At 43.3% G+C, this 15751-nt stretch overlaps 1 protein-coding gene across 1 annotated transcript in view; it reads right to left on the bottom strand.

The window, feature by feature from the left end:
• Positions 1-15034, bottom strand: part of ATP1B4 (ATPase Na+/K+ transporting family member beta 4) — a 214260-nt gene extending 199226 nt beyond the window's left edge. Inside the window, exons 1-2 of the mRNA XM_078688731.1 lie at positions 14791-15034; positions 12852-12916 (exon numbers count right to left, since the gene is read on the bottom strand). Of these exons, the coding sequence (XP_078544857.1) occupies positions 12852-12914 (63 nt within the window). The 5' untranslated portion in view covers positions 12915-12916; positions 14791-15034. The remainder of the gene's footprint in view (positions 1-12851; positions 12917-14790) is intronic.
• Between the last annotated feature and the right edge of the window lie 717 nt (positions 15035-15751).

Genomic DNA, 15751 nt, shown 5'->3' with positions numbered 1-15751 from the left:
AAAGAAGTCAGTCGAGTCCATTAAGAATAACTTTAATGGTCAGGCTCGCTGCTTTGTTAAAATTAAGGGGTATTAAGGAGTGATAGGCAATGAGACCAATCCTTATTCAACCCTTCATGTGAAAATGGTCGACATGTTTCTTGCCGTAAGGGCAATTCGTCAGGACCTTAGTGCTCATATAATTGCTGGGTGTCTGCTAGATTGAGAAGACCCCCATATACGACCTGAATAGTATCGTACTGGAATGGTTCCAGGCGGGAGACCTACTGGAAACCGCTATTGTTGATCCGGGAACCTCACGAGCTGTCCATGTGGGGCCAACAGCGAGTGAGGGGTTCCTCAAGCGTCGCTGGAGGCAGGCATCTCAGCACCTACCCGTCCCACGGTCGCACGTAGCAGGGACAGCCGGTCTTGGATCAGCAAGTTAGCTTTCTCTGGAGAGATGAGATGAAATGCAGTTATTGCTGGGTTTAGTTTGAGGTGGCTGTTTCCCATCCAAGTTTGAATTCTATTCAGGAAGTTAGATAAGTGAGTGCAGTCTTCTGGGCTGAGACCATGGAAAATTATTTGAGTTGTCAGATGATGGGCTCTTAAACATCAGTAAGTTCAAGGAACGATTGAGACTGGATTTATGATGGCCTGCGATAGATTTACAGGTGGATAGAGTTGTGAGAGCTTAAATGGGATGTTGAATAATGAAAAGATATTGAACACCAGGAACTTCCCATGGTCTGCCAAAGTCTTCCAGGTGATCCTTGGGAGGAGGTTGCAATGGATATTGTGACCATTACCTGGGGGTAGGCACTCACTGTATTTCACATTTACCAGAGGTGAAAGCAGTTGGTGATATAAGTTTGGGGCTGTCTTGAAGTCCATATGGAGATATTTTTAGAGGAGGATTCCCGACCTCGGTTCTGATTGGTAACAGAGTTCCGTTCTGTTCTAAGCAGATGGAAGAGTTTTAAAGTTAAAAGGCATAGTGCACTAGAAGTGTGCCTTGTATCACCCTGAATACAACAGAGTTGTAGAGAGATTTAACAAAACATTCAAAGAGAGTAAACAACTGGCAAGAGCTAATGGTTATTTTAGAAGGATGAGTTAAGAAAACGACTGATAGCTGACAGGCTGTCATGCATCAGTATGAGCTGTTTAGAAAGAAGAGGTTGAATACTATTACGCCTGCTAAAAGACTTGATTACAGTGGGAGACTCTCCAATTTCTAAGCCAAAAATTGCTTTATTTTAGCTGTCTCTCTGTAAACTTGCCTCTGCTGTAATAAAAGTAAGTGGGGGAAATAGGTTCCCCGATTTTATTTTTTTAAATCTCCTACTTTATTGATTTGAAATGTTGCCATGTATGTACTATGTTTGTTCTAGGGTGGATAAAGTGAAATAAAGATTGGGTGGATGTGACAGTTGATAGTGACTGGAGGATGAAAGAGTGGGCATAGCAAGAGAAAAGGAAAGAACATTATCATGAGAGGAATAGGACAAGTACTCTGGATGTTAAAAAAGGGGAATAAGTTAAGATGAAGACATCAAGAGTAGTAAAAATTCACTAAACCCATGAAAGCGGTGAAAACCGTTCGGAATGCAGTGAAACTTGATGATGGAGAGTATAGAATTTGGGAAGCGTAACTGTGGAAAAAAAGGACTGTGATGTAGGCAACACCATACAGTAGTCTGCGTTCTGAGTCAAACATGCCTGTCAACACTGATGGAGGAGATAAGAAACAGTATGTGTATGGGCCTGGTGGGGTGGTGCAGAGGAGGGTTTCTCGAACTCCATCCTGTTTCCAAGATTCCGCAAAGACTCTGCAACTTCGTCAGCCTTCCTCACGACCACTTCTAATCTACCCAATCACCTGATCGGAGGAATGTACCGCGATCGTTAACCTGCTCCTTGACAAAGAGCCAATGGGCTCGAAATGCATCGGAGCTCGTACATTTAATATGAATGTCACCATTGAAAGTGGAAAATTAATATGATTACCGAATTACTGAGAACATATCAGTTTGAATTATATGATGAATAAACTGTGGATTTCTTGAACTCATACAATTATCCTTCGGAATTGAATGTCTCTTGACAAACGAACCATTATAGTGTGCCCAAATGCAGGGATGCATTTACACTTGAGGTAATGCACTCACCCCTTCATTGACTACTTGGCGTACCTGGACAGTTACGTTACCTGCTGGTGCACCATAAAACTTCTCGAATTGCAAAGCCTTCCACCTATAATCTCCCTTATTAGCCAGGTTGTGCTCCGTGCCAACACCTTTCTTTAGTTGTAATTACACCTTCCCCTACCCGCCATTTTATGCTACACCGCGTTTCTTCCCTATGACCATCCATTGACTCATGTCACAATAGATTTTAAAACCCTCACTGAAGTCATCAGACAAACCAACATTCTAGAATCCCTATTGTTGTTAACTGTTACAGATACAGGACTGGGTAAAGAGAACTGTTTTGGCCCTTGTGTGGTTGACATGTACAAATAGATGTGCATGCATCCATACAAACCACACATAAACTTTGTTGGCACGTGATTTAGCCAGCATGCTTTTTCAAATGTGTAGCATACATTAACTTACCACAACTATGTTTCATGCTTGACCTATAAAACCTAGGACTTGTGCCTATTTTTAACCCAAGTATGAAATGTGCTTGTATAACGCATAAATCATTCTGCAATGTGCTATTAATAAATCAAGTATTTAAATAGCCAAGACATTTATGATATTTTGACATTCTGAAATGTGATAGGATCTGCTTTCGAGTTTGTTTAGGGAAACTGCATACACATGAAAACGTTCCACAGTATCATTTTTCGCATATTTACTTCCTGTTGTAGCTGTTTCCTAATCAAGGAGGCATCTGGGATTTGTCTGGTTCTAGCAAGCTTGCCAAAAGAGGAACCTGAGCCCAGGGATTCAACAGGTTCAGAGGTGAACTAGCACAGATCAAAACAGCACACTCAGAAGGTGAGATGCCTGTGTGATATTTTTAAAGCACCTCAGCTAAGGTTTTCTTCATAGAACTGAGGCAACCCTTACAATCATCTTTGACATATGTCTGGATGGTGGGGGGGCACAGGAGCCATACGATTCAGAAAAGATCACTTTAGGGAAGTTGTCCACACACAAACCTTTGCTGCTGCAACTACTGAGCCCAACCATCTGTCACAGAATTCACCCTGCAGCCACAATATTTCTACTTTGTGACCCACACACCTCTACCCACATCCATACTTACACCCACTCAACTCCCTAACCCTATATTCACATCCATATTTGACACTACTGACACACGCCACAATCGCAGCTAACAAAACATTAACACAACTAACGTATGATCACATCACAGTTCAAACCTCGACCCCTTGGGTTTAGGGCGGTGCGACCCGTGCCTCTGCACTGGACGCTGACCTGGAGGGGGCAGAGGTGCACCGACCTCAGGGGGGGGGGGCGCTGTGTTTAGCAGTAACTTAAGATTTAGAAGTACCTGCTGCAGAGTTCCTTGTGCCTCCAACTTTCAGGCAACAATAACAATGTCATGATAACTCTTGTGATTAAGGTTTCTGCTAGAGAGAGACTGGAGTTTTGTCAAGAGGAAGCTTTGACTCGCCATAAAGTAGCAGAGAAGGTTAATATGCCTGCTGCAAAGAACTTATGTGTATTTTATGTTGATAGGGGATTGGATTAGTAAAGCCAGCCTTTACCAGCGCTTTAAAACAAATGAAATGTGTCAGAGAGGGGCTATGGAGAGATGAGGGGCACTTTTGCTGGGTTGTAGTGAGGGAATCTGAGGAGGAGGCCATTGGGTTGCACCAATAAAACATTCCAATGTTTGTTCACAGCAACAGCTGTGAACAAAGGCCTCTCTGAGCCTAAGGGCATTTCAGCTCCCTCGGGCTCTGTGAAGCCTTTGTTTTACAAATGAGAACATTCTGCCCTCTAGGGGCGGAATGTTGTAATATCCTTAGAGCCCTCCATAGCGGGCTCTATAGGCCATTAAAGGCCCGCCATTAATGGCCGGTAGAGCCCGCTACAGCAGTCTTTGAGACTATATTAGTCCAACGCCTGCCAGTGGAATCTGATACCAAATTACATCATGTTCTTGTGGATTGTGTCTTCGAGGTGCCTTGGGCTCTACTGGTTTCAAGATGTTCTTACATTCATATTCCAAAAACGGAAGCCTGGTTCTAAATTATGATCACCAGCAAAGGTCTCCCTTGTCCTCTGTAATTTTTTCCATTCATGTTGCCCCATTTCTGCTTCTAATTGTGTTGGCAAGTGACGAGTCATAGGTGGACAATGGATAGGTCTTCGTAATGGTTCCATCTGGCCCTGGTTCAGAGCTTTACATAACGCAACACAATACAACACATATAATATATTATTAATAAATAGCATAACAATCAATTACATATTTTAAACCTGTTTCCCAGTAAAACAAAATGTTAAAAGCAGAAGTGTCTTGCCTTAAGTAGAACATATATACCCTTCGTCACCATTGTTAAAAAGAACATTTTGTTAGATTAGCCTGTGTGTGACTCTCAAGGAAGTGCACGCCTTTTATTTAAAAAACTGTGACCATTTTAATGAAAAACAGCAATTAAAAAATGGGGTGGATTGTGCTACGAGTTGGTGTTAAAAAAAAGGGTTGCTGGAACTGCAAGGTTTTTGGAATTGCGCAAGCTTTATTTATTTTTATTTTTTTAAGTGACCCATCTCTCTGAAGCATGCAGAAGGAAGGCTAAATTAGCTTCATGTTAATAAGAAATCAACCTGTGAACGTTTTTTTATCAAAGTGGAATGCTGCAGCAGCAGTAGGCGCCACATTATCTGACTAACCCGGCAGCTTCAGAAGTAAACAAGGCGCCTGGGTTCTCGACGGGCCCGATTCACAGACCTAACTTAAGACAAAATCCTAAACTTACTACTTTTGGTATTCACAGAAGGCATTTAGCAGTAGCAAAGTTAGGATTTTGTCTTAAATTTGACTCAAGACAAACTTAAGACAGATTTAAGACAGACTAAAGACCGACTTAAGTTAGGAGTTTGTCTTAAGTCTGTCTTAAGTATGTCTTAAGTTTGTCTTAAGTTAGTCTTAAGTCTGTCTGATATCTGTCTTAAGTAAAACTTAAGACAAAATCCTAACTTTACTACTACTAAATGCCTTCTGTGAATACCAAAAGTAGCAAGTTTAGGATTTTGTCTTAAGTCAGTTCTGTGAATCGGCCCCGACTTCACCCTAAGTACCAGATATAATGTAGAGTAGCGCGTCCGCTTTGACAATAGCAAGCGGTGTTTCTCGTTGAAATCTGACGCAAGAAAGCCCTAAAAGGGCCCTAAAACCACTTCTACGATTCCACGCACAGTCAGATTCCACGCACAGTCAGATTAAGCTAGTGTAACCTGAATTCACGTGAAATCCTATTGAGGAGCATCTCATGAAATTCTAGTGCTGAGCATATCATGAAATCCTAGTGCTGAGCTTCTCATGAAATCCTAATGCTGAGTTTCTCATGAAATCCTAGTGCTGAGCATCTCATGAAATCCTAGTGCTGAGCATCTCATGAAATCCTAGTGCTGAGCATCTCATGAAATCCTAGTGCTGAGCATCTCATGAAATCCTAGTGATGAATATCTCATGCTATTCCCATGCGCAACATGTAATTTCCATGAAATTACGGACTAGGTCCCAGATACATTTTGAAGTTGAGCAACGCAGGGCAGCAAGTAATATTGCTGCATTGCGTTGCATGAAAGGGAGAGAGCAGAACAGCGCCATACCTACTAAGATGTGGCCCTGTTCTGCTCTCTCGCAGCACTGGTGCATGTCTCGATGCCACACACCAGTTTATTGCAACAATAGTGGAAGGATGTCTGTGATGTGGGGAGCATAGGTATTTTGTTGGAAGAGGTCACGTCTAGTACAAAAATTATGCTATAAGGTGTTTGCCCCCTTTGTATGTGTGCTGTACAATACAGCACACATGCAACTATGAAAAAACAAGGACAAAGTGAAACGTTTCTCCTCATTATGCATCCCAGGAGGAGGCAAAGAATTCTGGCACAAATCCCGGTCTACAGTTCTATGCTGATCTATTCTATTCATCTGTTTTATAAAGTGCATGGCTATCCGACAATGGGCTTCCAGCGCTGTCAGATCTTGCTAGAGTGAGGAAAGTTTTAGGGGAAAAGATTATTTTTCAATTTCTTTCTAAAACTGCCACCCATTCTCAGGCTTGTAGGAAGAGAGTTCCAGAGTTTAGGTGCAAGAAATGTGAAGAACCGACCTCCACTCTAGCTTTCTTGACCCAGGGACAACAAGAAGATAAAGATGGCTGAACTTAAGAGCCCTGTTGGTACGGTGGGTAGTAGTTCAGCTGGTGGAGAACGTGTGGGTCCCCTTTGTGTTGTGCCCGATGTGTGATACAGAGTGCCTTGAATTGTACTCTGCAGCTTATGGGCAGTTCTTTGAGGAACGCCAATACTCCCCCTATGGGACACACCCTTGATGCAAAGTAACATAATGCAGCGAATTGTGCAGCTTTCCATTTATTTGGAATACTATGTAACACAAATTACGATTTGCGTCGTATTGTAAATCTCACCACAACACTTTGCGTTGGGTTTGCTTTATAAAAGTAACGCAAATCTGATGCAAAGCGTTTGTAAATATGGGCCTGTATGTGGCTTACCCGTGGTTTGTTGTTATCACAAACAAGTTTGTAGTAGAAGGGGTTCTATGAGTATAAATATCACACAAGACACCACTCATTCTGTTGTCGCACAGCATAATATTTTTCACGTTAGTTCAACAAAGCACTGCAGGTTTTCATGCAGAGCTGTGAAGCCCGACTTTTAGTTACATGTGGGTAAATTACCCTTCCCTTTTTTCTGAAAAAAAGTATACGTGGTAAATTTTTCAAAATAAACGGAAGTAAACCTCGGTAGGTGTAGATAGTAGATTTAAGAATAGAGAGCTATTTGTCAAGGTTCAAGAGATATCTGAAGAAGAATTGTCTACCATACAAGTAATCTTGTCCACACATTAATATTTATGGGACCGCCCGCCATAAGGACGGGGTCCCGTGGCCATTATTAGGTTGAGCAAAAGTCCGCCCGTCATCCTACCGGTGAAAGGGACCGCCCGCCATAAGGCGGGGTCCCGTGGCCAGCATTAGGATGTGCCCACCACTGTGGCGGGCGCATCCAGCATTCCTGCTATTGTGGCGGGTGGTGCACTCAGCACCGCACGCCACAATGGCAGGAAGGCATGCTGTGCACTTCCATGCAACGGGCCCCCAAAGCAGACTCCGCATGCCTTTCCGCGGCGGCATTGCCGCCACGGAAAGGCATCTGCCAAAGCCCATTGTATTATGGCTGGCGGTGTCTGATAGACACCGCCACCGTATGAACCCTTTTCTGCCCCGGTCGCAAGGCGACCGGGGCGGAAAAGCAGCGGACGGTCTTTCCGTCCGCCGCGGACCCCCCAGCCATACTAATATCGCGGGGGTTATTCCGGCACGGAAGGCGGGCAGATCGCCCCTGCCACCCCCGGCTTGGCGGGGGCGATCCGCCCGCCATCCTAATGGGCCCCTATGTTCTGTTTCATGCTGTGTTTTTATTTGATTTATTTATGGTACCTTCATGCATTTTGCAAGGTACCATAGGACATGAAAAATTCTAAACTATTACTAATTTATTTCAGAAAGATGGGAAATATGTGAAGGGAACTCCCTCGTGTGCATAGTAAGCCCAGCGTCAGGCAGTGATGGAAATGTGTATGGCATAAGTGCCCATGGCTAGCTATTGTCAGCTGCTATCAGTAGAAGTGACTTGGTCTGGCATTGGCTTCCACCAAAACAACAGGCACTGCCCCCCCGGCAGCGCACAGTGCTAATTACGTGGTGGTAATATTATTTTTCTGATGTAGGAGGAAGCAATATAAGTCCAGGTGTTTTATGTGACCCCAGCTATGGAAAGGAGTGTTGTGGTGCAATGCAGCAGCAGAACCCGATGGGGTCCTCTCAAGGTGTGATGAAGTACCTCCTGATCATCTAAATAAACACAAGATTGAACTGAGAGTTGTCTTCCTGTTAACAGTGAACCAACTCTTTTTTTGGGGGCTGGGGGGGGAGAACAAAGATTTCCTATTGACGAGGCCAGGCGCACTACCTGGTAGCAGTTTCTTACCTGATGTTATTGCTGTTGTTCTGCATTGAACGACCAGGTGGTGAAGATTCATGAAAGGTTCATTAGATAAATACTTTCACTTGGCGAAAAGCAACTTATGAACAATAAGGCCATCGCGGTTTACTTTTGAATAATAAACTGGATAAAGTTGCCATTATATAATTACAGACCTTTTGAGTAGCCAGCACTTTGGTGATTGTTAACAAGGGGACAGACGTAGTACAATTAGGGCATAACTATGAGTCTGGTGGTCCAAGGCCCACAGACTCGTGGTGGCACGGCAGTCGAGCTACCGCTGCACCGGCAGTCAGACTGCACTGGGTCTGCCAGGGAAACACCATTCCCTGGCCGTGGCACGAAGGTCAGGGCCACTGTAAGATGCAGGTGGTGCCGCTGCGGCACCGCAATGCATTTTACTAGTTTCAGGACCACCAGTGTTTTCATGGAGGTCTTTCCTCCATGAAAAGGCTGTTGGTGCTGAAGCAAAGGGGGTCCTACAGGGCCCCCGGTGCCCCCTCAGCCTGGGGATGCATGCAGGGGGGCACAACATGTTCCCCCCTGTGTGCATGAGCCCAGGTTCCTGATCAACATGGACTTGACAGTCCATGCCACGCGGGAACCTGTGCAGGGTTCTCATTGCTTTGAAAGAGGCAACACCAATAGAACCACCACGCCGCCTGCCCCCCCAGATCAACACATTTTCTTGCAATCTAGAGGGCGGGTGGCAGCGACTCTTGGCAGTGCGGACATGGCGGTGGCTGGCCACCCGCCTCCGCACCACCAAAAGTCATAATCGGACCAATAGCATCAAACTAGGATATGATGAACGAAAGAGTTAAACCTTCCTTGATCACCTGACCTTTCAGTCTTGTTTGACACCCTTCATCACTCTCTTTTCTTATGTAGGGACACAGAGCTGGGTGGTATATTAGCTTACAAACAGTTCATTTACTCCCCTCTACAGTGGTAGACCGTACAGGATTAGTTATGTTCCCCTCCAGCCCTAGTAACCTGGAGCTTCCCCACCGCCCCGGGTTTGTGTATACCTCTAACCCTGTTCAATATTTGAGTACAACTGCTACATCTGTTATTAAATATTTGGTAGGCTACTTTCTATAGTTTCTCAGTACCACTCAAGTAGGGTTTAGAACTATCTGAAACAAGAACTCCTCTGAATACAGTAAGTATGTATTACAGGAAATTCTGGCACGAATGAATGTAAACTGGTTTAGTTGTAACAAGAGTGAGCCAAAATTACCTCTGCTCACAAATCCACAGCAAGCAAAGTCAAGGCTGAATTCCAAAACTTCTATGGTGGCAAACACAACATCACACTGGCTAAGAAGGTTAAGACTTTCAGTGGCAGATTCACAAATATTTTATGCCGTGTTTGCGTCACATAAGTGGCACAAATCGTGGGAAAATAACGTGAAAGTAACGCAAAGCAGTGCATAGTGCTGATTTGCATTATCTAGCGCCAAGGGGGCATACTTTCGGTGGTGCATGGGGTTTCCCATGCACCACTCAAGGTTTCTAATACTAAACCCAATTTATTAAAAAGACTTTACAAGGTTTAGCATCAGAAAATAGCGCACACTTGAACCAGGCGCTATGAAGCAGAAATGCTTTTTTTCTCCTTTATTTTCCGACTTTGCATGTGTGCTGCACTGTACATCACATATCAAAAGTGGGAAAAATTTTAAAGTCAGTCTAAGTATAGTATTTTGTACTGGAAGGGTTACCCTCCAGTAAAAAACCTATGCTAGACTCACACAGACACCCTTGCACTATGGTGAAAAGATGTGTCCCTGGCGCACAGCAGCTGATTTCAGCGCCGACGCTAGGGAAAGGCGAGGAGGGTGCTATATTTCTGTAAATATGGCGCTATACTGCTCTCTCCTTCTCATGCGGCTGCTGCAGTGCACTGCGCTGCATGAGCTACCGGTAATTCTGACCCTCAGAGTTCTTTTTTCACTTGATATATCTATGAATAAGCACATGGCTTCGTTTGAGGCCTCCATCACTATGTCACATTGTTGAGATCTAGTTATATGTCAGTGTCAGAGTTTCATAAAGCTACTATTGCAAAAGCAGTTAGAGTCCCCATTGACATTGGAAATGTGTCCCTGGTTGAATATCAAACGCTAAACATTCTGTGATATCAGGGGCCGTAAACCAATAAGTGCCCCGTGGCCGCAACAGGCATTTGCGCCCACTTTGCGTGCCCCTGGGGCACTTTGGAATTATAGAAGGGGGCACAGAAGCTTGTGCGTCCCCTTCTATAATACCGATAATGCTGGCGCACTTAAAGCACCAGCACTATCAACAGAGGGTGTTCCCTCATTTGCATAGGGGCGTGCCCTGTGCAAATGAGGGAATTCCCTTGACGCTGCGCCCGCGCCATATTACAGACATGAGTGCAGTCAAAGAAGCCCTCAGAAGGCGCACTGACAGTGCACCATTAAAAAGCTGGCGCACTGTCAGAGCACCCCCTGAAAACAGCCCTCTGCAAAGGGTAAAGGGGGTCCCATGGACCACTCAGACATCCCCGGGTGCAGTCACTGACTGTACCCACCCGCAAGGGGACCTTCAATCCCCTTTGAAAGTGCAGGCGGGTGCCGCCTGCATTGTGAAAACACGGAGCACCTGCTCCGTGGTTTCACATGAATGCGCTACCCTGGTGGCAGCGCAAGTTCGAGGCTGCCCTGGGGGCAGCGCATACAACATAAAAGTGCGCATTGTGATTGTTTGCGCCCGGCACACCTTTTAAAAGGTGCGCCGGGCGCATACAATCACGATGCAAAATTTGGCCCTAGGTAGTACACAATGGAATGTCTAATTTACCTAAAGGAGAACTTATTAAAATCCTACCGTAGAAGCCTGTATTGGTCCTGTATTGGCTTCTAAGGAAGGCAAGGTTACCATTGATAATTAGAACAATTTAAGACAAAGTTCTAAAATACCTAAAGGCCTGAGTCAAACTCTATATGCAAAATAGAACACAAGCTTCAGGTTGAAAATGATTCTTCAAAGTATCTGGAGTAAAGTGTGGGCGCAGGCTCTCAACGTAACAACCTCCCCACCCCAAAATAGCTTTCTTCTCTTGATTAGGAGGAAAAATACCTATTCTGGATACCTCTGTGTCTCAGTCGGAGACGGGAGGGGTGGGAAGGTCCTGGGTGGATGGAGTTAAATCAACAGGCGATACTGTAAGGTGATTGCAAAAGACTATTGCTTTATTAGAATGATACACCTGAGATTACGAGGCAGAAGAAAAGAGAATACTTGTTAAATTGCCGACAGTTACAGTTAAGGAAATGTGAAAAGACTGACAGATGATAAAATGTTCATATGTAACATGTGATATTTGATACAGTCATGAATAAAGAGTTTAAAAAAAAACTCTGTGTCTCAGTGTATGTAGAGCTATCAGATACCCTTTTGGTTAGTTTTACATTATGCAAAAGCCCAAATGATAATGCCGATACCACCATTAAAATTCAGGTGGCCAACCAAAACCTGCTTTTCAGTTGGAAAGCATCAGTTTCAATCAATCAATCAATCAGTACATTTATAGAGCGCACTACTCACCCGTAGGGTCTCAAGGCGCTGAAAGCCATTGACAGTACATCCCACGGCTCCATGCATTAATCCCTATTACATCTATTACAGTGCCATGAAATTAATGATATACCATAATCTCCTCTGCACTTGATTTGAGAATTAACTTTTCCAAAATCACAGCTCACCGGTACATGAAAGGCACGTGGAGTTAAAGGACTTCAGAAAGCTTAAAAAAGTGGGGAGCGAACATATCTTAAGACAAAACAATCACCATTTGACATATCAGAACATTTTGAACGTATCAATTTATGCTCACTCCACAACATGTAATAACAGTTTATCATTGATCTATTGTCCTCTTTCAATTAGTTTGTGAGACCATGAAGTCAGCTCGCAAAATCTGTCATCCATCATCAGAAAAGTTTGTATTATTCCATTTGAGTCAGAAACATTATGATTTATTAATTTTAATAAGCATCTGCATGGAACTAAAGGTGTATTTGCTTATTGGATGATAAGTAGAAGTAAAAAAAAACTTTGCCACATGACAATTCCACCTCATCCGACATAGTAAAAAAGTTGATATAGGCAAACCTTTAATAAATGGTTAATTGTCCCACCAGTGGCATAAGCGGTACACACAGTTTACACACTGTTCCAATTGGCTTGACGATCCATGAGACATAAATGAGTTGAATTACTGCTGGAAGGGAGGGCTGACTAGTACTATTTGTTAGTAACCTTTATTCATTACATAATGGTCACCAAACCAAAGAGGTATTATCCACCCACAAGTATTATCGTGTATGGCGGCTTCCAGTTGCAGCCTGCTGTTTTGTGGGGAGAGAATCACACATTATGCATATAATTGAATCAAGAGGTTAGGAGTGTCATCCAGTGGCATAATTATGTGTATTAAGGGCTGGTACATCTCTTAACAAACATTCTTATTGTGGTCTCATAGGATATTCCCTAAAAATAAATAAAAAAAACGAATTCTGGAAGGAAACCTGCCAGGACAAAGTGCTTAACACAAACATTTATGTCCAAATGTAGAGACACTCTGGTACTCACCGGCACATGCAGGCTGTTCCCATGGCAACCATCACTCTCACAGGCAACATAGTTCATGGCCATGGCTTTTTAGATACAAAAAAAAGTGAAAATTAGCAGATAAACAGATTTTGTTTAAAGCATTAGGGCCCGATTCACAGAACTAACTTAAGACAAAATCCTAAACTTACTCCTTTTGGTATTCACAGAAGTTAGGATTTTGTCTTAAGTTTGTCTTAAGACAGACTTAAGACAAAGTTAAGACAGACTTAAGTTAGGATTTTGTCTTAAGTCTGTCTTAAGTCTGTCTTAAGGCAGACTTAAGACAAAATCCTAACTTCTGTGAATACCAAAAAGAGTAAGTTTAGGATTTTGTCTTAAGTTAGTTCTGTGAATCGGCCCCTTAGAACTTAAATGTAGTCATATCTTAGCTGCAGAAACAATAAAACTAGCATAGATCCCACTTTACTTTTCATTATGGTTATGTAGCAGACACCTTGTCTTAATTTTTATGGTAGTCTTTGCTGTCAGTTGGAGATTTTATCCAATCTTCATCGCTGATCCCGGGGCCTCATCTAGAGATAGGCTTCAATGCCAAATCCTCAGACCTGTTAAATCCAGAGAAGAATCCACCAGCATACGTCCTCCACAACGCTAGCCCAATGGCACAAGAATGTGCCCCAGTGGCTATAGAAGTTCCTCCATAAATCGGAGGATTTTTTGTAAGCCACAGACTCTAAATACAAACGTCATTTCCTCGCTATTACGTGCCACGGTCATCTCCAACATTGGTGTTGAAGGCTCTCTCCATGGTAAATATCAGGCAATATCTGAATATATATTGTGTTTATAAGTGTCATAAAGACCAACTAAACAAAATTGTACTTAAATCCTATATAGTGTGCTATAATCGACTCTTGAACCGAACGAAAACAAGAGCCTCTGGGGCTGGATTACCAGAGCTGCTCAAGTGGCCCTATTATTCACAGATAGGAAATTTCCAGAGCTTAATTTGTCAGCACATAAGTGCTGGAGTCCAAAGTTTGCTCAGAAGTGCATGACCGGCTCTATCGAAGGCTGAGGTGCTAAATGACCAATCAAACAAACAAGATTTGTATAGTGCTGCTTATCACCCGTGAGGGTATCCAGGCACTGGGGTAGGAGTGCTGCTGCAAGGCAACATAGTCTTGATTACAAGCCATGCTTCTTTAATCCACCACCAGACCCTCCCTGCCTCAATATCTCACTCCTGCAGGCTCTTTATCCTTTCTGCTTAATCCCCATGGTGCTGTTTTGTCTCTGTATTTCAGTCTTTCTCTTCCTCTTTCATTCCCTCCTTTGTGTTGTTCTGTCTTTTGCTCTGGATCAAAGTTTATTGAGGAAAAGTAAGTGCTGTTCTCTAAAAAAAAAGGGTCTGTGGGCTGCACCTGCATCCATCGTCTCAAATTAAGCACTGCGGATATTTTCTATATTTTGATCGTGTTATTTTCCCACACCAAAAACAATGTTTATTTTCTGTCTACATAGAACGCGGACTCTCTAACTTTTGGCCAACAAGTTTACATAGATCAACCCCACCCCACCCTAATCATGGCTGAATATTTTATTTTCTGACACTTTGATGCTTCTGTGATTTAGTGCCACAGGTCATTCCAAAACAAAAAATACACACATGTGCCAGGAATCCATAATTCGCTTGCTGATCTGATAAAAGGCGTCTAATTTCTCATATTAGACACAGCTAAAAGGCTTAAATCTATGTTGCACAACAGGATCAAAAACTCTTGGAGTAACTTGTGCAGCATTGCAGAACAGTGCACAGCAGTGCACAACTCCCTTCAGGCAGTTGCACCGCCCTCTCACGTCATTCCAACATTTACAATTTCTGTTTTGACGCACAAAAAGCATTGCTAAAGTCACGTCCAGTTCACAAACATAGAAATGAAACACTTCACAATACCTCTTTTTTCAGTGTTGCTGCAGCTGCGGCAGAGAAGAGACGAACTTCAGGTGGTCAGAACACAACACAGTCACTATCTGACGTGGGAGATTCAACTGGCAGGTGTATGGTGGCTCTTGAGAACAAACTGCTCGACTTGAATGAAAAAGGCTTACTCAAACCTAAAGCAAATTCCTCCCTTTGCTTAGGACGCTCGGAGCAGGGCACCAGTCCCACAGCCTGGGGTGGTCTTGGTTCAATATGTGCTTGTCAGTCACTAAGGTCTCTTAGTGGAAGTTGGCACAATCCTCTAAGCAATTGGGCTATATTTATCTCTTAGGACCAAGCCAGGTCTGCTTGTGTGAGTTGGCCATGGCAAGTTTCCAGAGATACTTAACAACAAGGATCAGAGGGGACTGGAACTATCAGCACAAAGAGGAAATGTCTGGTCCCTTTCACATGCTCCGACTTTGATGTGGGAGCTGTGAGTCAGGTGTGAGGCCAGGCTGCCTGCACACAAACACACTTTACATATCAAAGTGGCAGTGACAACCAGAAGGCAAAAAGCAGGAACTGCTCCTTTTACACGTTTGCCTGTAATACGAATACGGTTCAGCTGCCACAATGTATGGACTTATATTGACACATGATTTCATTCTTAAGAAATACTTAGCAAGAGAAAAAAACAAGCATGGCAAAGCTAATAGGTCTTGCCTTTTAAAGGTGAGGGACGAGGTATTGGCGTTGCCAGTACTTTTTCGGCGGTCTATCTATCTATCTATCTATCTATCTATCTATCTATCTATCTATCTATCTATCTATCTATCTATCTATCTATCTATCTATCTATCTATCTATCTATCTATCTATCTATCTATCTATCTATCTATCTATCTATCTATCTATCTATCTGTCTATCTTTCTGTCTGTCTGTCTGTCTGTCTGTCTATCTATCTATCTATCTATCTATCTATCTATCTAT

The sequence above is a fragment of the Lissotriton helveticus genome, chromosome 4_1 (genome assembly GCF_964261635.1).
Source record: "Lissotriton helveticus chromosome 4_1, aLisHel1.1, whole genome shotgun sequence".
In the NCBI taxonomy this organism is placed as follows: Eukaryota; Metazoa; Chordata; class Amphibia; order Caudata; family Salamandridae; genus Lissotriton; species Lissotriton helveticus.
The sequence above is the reverse complement of the archived record's forward strand: the minus strand, read 5'-3'. Positions and strand labels throughout refer to the sequence as shown.